The sequence below is a fragment of the Manis pentadactyla genome, chromosome 12 (genome assembly GCF_030020395.1).
Source record: "Manis pentadactyla isolate mManPen7 chromosome 12, mManPen7.hap1, whole genome shotgun sequence".
Classification (NCBI taxonomy): Eukaryota; Metazoa; Chordata; class Mammalia; order Pholidota; family Manidae; genus Manis; species Manis pentadactyla.
The window spans coordinates 35,171,980-35,177,979 of NC_080030.1; the positions used below are offsets into that span (position 1 = coordinate 35,171,980).

At 55.7% G+C, this 6,000-nt stretch overlaps 1 protein-coding gene across 7 annotated transcripts in view; it reads left to right on the top strand.

Moving 5' to 3' along the window:
* Positions 1–4,009, top strand: part of AGPAT4 (1-acylglycerol-3-phosphate O-acyltransferase 4) — a 110,284-nt gene extending 106,275 nt beyond the window's left edge. For 5 of the 7 annotated variants that reach the window (XM_036886687.2, XM_036886686.2, XM_036886685.2 and 2 more), the window contains 2 exons: positions 1,252–1,450; positions 3,752–4,009. In XM_036886687.2, the coding sequence (XP_036742582.2) occupies positions 1,252–1,450; positions 3,752–3,846 (294 nt within the window). In that variant the 3' untranslated portion in view covers positions 3,847–4,009. Of the gene's footprint in view, positions 1–1,251; positions 1,451–3,751 lie in introns of those variants that run through there. The other 2 variants (XR_008992713.1, XR_008992712.1) reach the window with 1 other exon arrangement.
* Positions 4,010–6,000: the final 1,991 nt, after the last annotated feature.

Below are 6,000 nucleotides of genomic sequence, written 5' to 3' on the forward strand. Positions count from 1 at the left end.
TCAGCGGCACGCACGCACACACACATATGGAGATTCAGGCGTGGATGAGCAGAGTTTCTGGTACAGCTGTTATCCTATCAATGTCCTTACGCTAACCGATCAGGTTAGCCTCATCAGTGGCTCTGGCTACATGTGGTCAACTGTGGTCCAGAAGCAGATGCTCCTCCTTCTGACATACGGTCAGAGGGCAGTGGTGGCCTACGGCTGGGCCACCACGCCCACACCATCCACCTCACCCCATCTCACACGTAGGCACTTCAGCATCTCACCCTCACAAGAAGGGTTAGTGCAGCACAGTAAGTTATTTTGAGACCACATTCAGTTAACTTTTATTACAGCATATTGTTATAACTGTTCTATTTTACTATTAGTTATTGCTGTTACTCTCTTACTGTGCCTAGTTTATAAATTAAGCTTCATCAATAGGTATGTCTATATAGGAAAACCCACAGGCTTCAGTACTATGCCAAGTTTCAGGCATTCCCCCCTTCCCCCGAGGTCCCGAAAGCGTCCCCCATGGGTGGGGGGAGCACTGTGTTTATTCCAGGCTGGGCCTCAGATGAGAATCTCCTCCAACACATGAGGGCAGGAGCCTGGTGACCTGACTCCACAGTCACTTAAAATAGTCGTTTGCTCCCAAGGAAGGAAAGAGGCCTGGAATACAATGTCACTGGCCACTGGCCTAGCTGGGCACCAAGTTCTCGTTTGCTGCCTCCTCCCTGAGCGCCTCCGCCCCTGTGAGCACCCTTCTGTCAGCAGCGCAGGCTCGGAGCTGGCTGGGTGCCGTGGGGAGCCTGTGGGCTGTGCGGGCAGTGCAGGGTGCGGGCTATGTCTGGCCAGGTGAGAGGCATGCAAGTCAGGCATGGGCAATGCCAGGTGTGCGGGTGGGAGCTGGGCATGCCAGGCGCAGTGCAGGGATCTGGTGGGAGGCACGCTCCTGGGCCAGCCCTCCTCCAAGGCACGGGCTCTGCGCTTCCTGCCCCCAGTAAGGCTGAACTTGGGCCTGCGCTTGTCCCCTCCACATCCAGTGCTGGTCAGTGGCACCAGGCCTTGGCCGAGCTGTGAGAGCAGTATGCCCTGCCTCTCTACATGCCCTGCGGGCTGGGGACAGCCCAGTCCGGGGCCCACGCCTCACCTTGACTGGCGCTGCAGCCCCAGGTCTGCTGCACACCACCCCTGCCCCTCTGAGCTGCCCTGGGAGCCCGGGTCATTTCCAAAGAAAGCACTTCAGGGCGGCCTCTCCATCCCCAGGACGCCTTCCAGGAGGAGTACCACAGGACGGGCACCTTCCCTGAGACGCCCCTGGTGCCCCCACGGCGGCCCTGGACACTCATCAACTGGCTGGTCTGGGCCTCGCTGCTGCTCTACCCCTTCTTCCGCTTCCTCAGCAACATGATCAGCAGTGGGTCCTCCCTGACGCTGGCCAGCTTCGTCCTAGTCTTCTTTGTGGGTAAGTCGAGGGCAAGAGGCTGGCGGGAAGAGGGGGCAGCAGCCCTCGGCTACAGGGCCGCATGTGACGGAGACAGGCCAGGGGGGCACACACTGAGCACAGGACTGCACCATCTAGGAGGAAGAGGGCCCCCTCGGCAGCCTGGGAGGCTGGACACATCAGACGCACGTGCAGGCCAGCCTGGAGGGAGGGCACCTTGCTGCCCCTCTCCAGCCAGGGCGGAGGTCCCTTGTCCCTGTGCCACAGCAGTGATGCACCTGCTCAGAGGCCTCCAGGGCTGGGTGGCCCCTCCCTGGCCTCTGCAGAAGGTGCGCCTTATACTCAGTTCTTCCTTCTCTGAGGAAAACCTTTCCCACCCACCCACCCCCAGCACAACCCTAACAGACTGAGGATCTCCTCATGCAGAGCAGGTCCAGGCTCCCTGGGGAAGGGGATGTGCAGCACCTTGGCCCCCTCCCCTGACGTCCAACAGCGCTGCTGAGTAACCAGATTCTCTTAACCCACACTGGCCTCAGCTGACCAGCAGCTTCGAACTACAGCTGTCTCCTCGTGGCACAAGCTTTCCTGGAGGCCACCGGGACTTGAAGGGGACATCTGATGCCCCTGCACTTCCTTCCCGCCCCAGACACAGGGGCAGCCTGTGCTTCCTGGAGCCAGAGGGAAACTTGTCTGAGCGTCCGCATCTCCCGAGACGTTGGAGAGAGTGGGCAGAGTGTCTCCTGCTCTTCTGAGACGGAGGAAAAATACTTGGGAGTCGAAAGCATGAAGTAATGTGCATGCTTGTCTCAAGTGGGCACGTCTCAGTTACTCCTGCAAAGCATACAGGTGCCCTATGCTCACTGTAACAGACCCAGACAATATAAAAGTGTAAAAAATTGCAAACGTCTCTGGACATGACTCCCCCTTGAGCCCACTCCCCAGAGATGACCATCAGTATTCACGCTTTGGTGCACATTCTTCCACTCTGACATACGTGCAATATAAATTCACACAAATGGCATTTCTCTATTTCACCTAATAAATCCTGGCCACCTACATGTCACAACACGTAAACCTATCTCACTGTTCTGGATCAAGCCAACCAGTCCTAGACTGTATGAATGCAATGGGCAAACTGGCCACTGTCCCTAAAATAGACCCTGCTGTAGTCTTTCTTAAAGATACATCTTAATGTTGAAAATTAAAATGACAACCACTCTTTGTAGAAAAATATAGAGAAATAAGAGGATGCAGAAGAAAACCCCAATTGCTCTGTGCTTGTCTTGTTCAAAAAACCTCTGAGCCATGCAGTCTGTGTTTTACCTGCCTCTGTTCCATGTGATACCAGCATTGCAGCTGCAGGGAGGCTCCGACACTGGGACAGGGCCTGTTTAGAGCTGGCCCCAGGCTGAGGTCGGCCTGCCTGTCACCGGCCCTCGGGTCCGTGTACATGCTGCTGGCTGCTGGTACTTGCCCACCCCGGTCTGCTTTGCTCACAGACCCCACAGCAATGCTCTCTGAACAGGTGACATGGAGACTGCAGTCATTACCCATGTACCCCTTCTGAAATGCATATTACATATGGACTATTTGCCAGGCCCTGTGTCTGTTGGTGGCACATCAGGGAGATTAAGGTGCGACCTCTGCCCCCAAGGGGCCCCCCAAGTCCGCCCTCTCCAGTGGGAGGACCTCGAACTGCAGCTTCTGAGCTTTTGCTGTTTTCCAGCTTCCTAGGGGTTAAACCCAACTGTCATGTGGGTCCTACACATTCTCTATTTGGGCCAAATCCTGCTCAGAAGAGACTTTTGAGGAGGGAGGAGGGCCTTTGCTTGGTCACTGCTTCAGTAGTTGCGCTAAAAGCGGTGCTGGGACACATGGGTGCTGAGTTGCTAGGTGAGCTCCTGCCCTCTCCTGGCTGCTGGTCTGTCATGAAGCTTCGCTGAACAGCGCTCTGTCAGCTCCCACCCTGCAGTCACAGAAGAATCCTCTTTGCCTTGGGGATGGGCTTGGGCAAGAGGGGAATGCTGCGGCCCCTGTGTAGAGCTGGTATGGCTTACCAGATTCTGCCCGCCTCCAGCGCCGAAGGAGAACGTGCCAACAGAATGGCCTTGCTGTTTGCTTTTATGTCCCTTAGGCCGAGAAGACCCCGATGCCCATGCTCACGGGTCACTGGAGAACAGGGGCTTTGAAGGGGCACCCCCATGAGCCAGCTCTGAGCCGATGCTCGAGATTGCAGACAGCGGCCTTCTTGGGTTCTCACCGGGCAGATGGCCCTGGAGTCCCACAGGCCGCTCCTGACCCCTGCCCTTGCCATCTCTGCAGCTTCCATGGGCGTTCGATGGATGATCGGCGTGACAGAAATCGACAAGGGCTCCACCTACGGCAACGCCGACAGCAAGCAGAAGCAGAACGACTGACTCAGGGCACGGCACCAGCCAGAGGGCACCACGGGGAACTGGCGGACGCTGCCTGTCATCCTCAGGGGGACCTGCAGCCGAACAGGGTGAGCCCCTGCTGGGAAGGCAGGGCGTCTGAGCGCCGGCTGGGGAGGAAGATGTTCTTAAATCTTTCCCCCATATGCTTCAGTGGATTTCAGTTCTTTCTTTTCATGTGAGTGTGCGTGTGTGCGCATGTGTGTGTGTGTAAGAGAAAGAACACACACAGGGGAGAATGAAATGCGGTTGTGTGAGCCTGGCTTGGTGATCATTCAGAGGGTATCTGAGGTGCAGGGGGGCAGGGATGGGGAACGGAGGACCCCCCTCCATCCTCTGGTGCTGAGTTTTCTGTAGTCCTGGATTGCCAGAGGGAGGGAAAGGCGCTTTAGGTAAGAAGACTAAATTATGCCTCCAAAAAAATAATAATAATAATGGAAATGTCTGGCTCCTCTGTGGTGTGTTTACACAGACTGCTCCGTCCTTCTGCTCTGCCCACTGCCAGGTGTTTTCGTGAAGGACCACTGTGGTCCAGACAGTGCTCACAAGGAGAGCTTGGGGTGGTGGGGGCTTGGCATCGGGGGCTGGCTGGGTGGGGGTGGGCATGCCTCCCTGATGGCCACTCCCGACAGCAGGCATGGGCGCCTCGGCAGGTGCCGGGGAGCCAGCTGAGCGCGCCTGCCGGACAGTGACAGGGCCTCTCTGGCCTAAGTCTTGAAGATGTGCCCACCTTACTGAAGAAACTGATCTTAAGGCTGAACATAAACATAAAACCGGGGGATCCACAGGTAATCCTTAGGGAGGTGACTTCAGTCACTGCTCATCTGGGCAAAGACCGGATCCCCCAGCAGATGCAGGCTCACCTTATCAAATCACCATCAGACTGGAGCAAACATCGGGTGCAGGGACCCCCTGGGCTACTTCTTCCCTTCTGGAAGCGCAGGCTTCTGAACCACAAGCGCTGCCCCCTGGCATCTCCGTGGGTGATAGCCCCCGTGCAGGATAGCCCCCATGCAGGATTGCCATGAACTGCTGCCAGTCGGCAGGGGCCCAGTACTAAACGATGTAGTCACTATGTGTTTAACAAGCACAACTAACTAGACGTAGCCAAGGAATTGTAAGAAAGTTCCAGAACAATGCTCTCTACTTAAGGGACAATAATGTGTCACTGATATAAATCTGCAGAAGTGAAAAGGGGAAAAAATTCAGGTTTAGTTGTGGAAAGGAGTATCTTTGAGGCCAGGACCCAAGCTGACACTGGCTAGCGTGCCCAAGGGCAGGGCTGGTAAACTGGTGCCTTTGCCCACCCTGCAGAAGGCCACGTGCCCATTTCAAACACAGCCCTAAGAACAGAGACTCGTAGGCCAACGCCCAGGAACGGCCCCCTCAGCCACACGAGGGCTCCCAGGAGCAGCTCAGCTGTGTGGTTCCTGTGTCACCAGCGCCTGCCTATGGGGGCCGTCCTACACTGGGGACTCCGAGCTCTGCTGGAGACCTGGGTGAAAGCGGCAGGACGCATGGGTCACGCTGTGAGCTGTGTGTCCGCCCTCCCGGAACTGCAGCTGCCTCGCTGCAGGCCCCTGGGCGGCCACCCTACTTCTAGAGGGCCAGAGGTCCCCCTACACAACAGGGATGGTGGCACCAACCCCTCGGGCTATTTTAGGGGTAAAACAAGGCAGTGTGTGAAATCACTTTAAGAATTCTAAAGCCCTGAACAAAGAAGGGATGAAAGATTAGAAAGTTGCCTGCATGTTGCTATGCCTCAAAAAATGCTCAGAAATCACCTTCATGTACCCACAAATGGGTCATTTTTCTCATTTTCATCCTCCCACTCGATGTAGTGGTAATCTAGGTTCTAGTAACAAACCCCTCTTGCCTGGAACATAAAAGATGCCCAGAGACATTCAATTTTTCTTTTTCTGAATTGGCTCTGGGGCCAAACACCGAACAAGCAAACAGGTTGCTCACCAGTGCCTTAGGTCAGGTCAGAGGAAGGCGAGGAAATACTCTCCTGGGAAACAACTAAGGGGCTCTTTTTCAAAACTGCCTTAGAAAACAGGAGAGTGTGGGGTGCCAGGGGCCCATGCTGACGTATTCTCAGTTCAGCCCTTCCACAAAGAAAGGTTTGCTTTCTGCCTT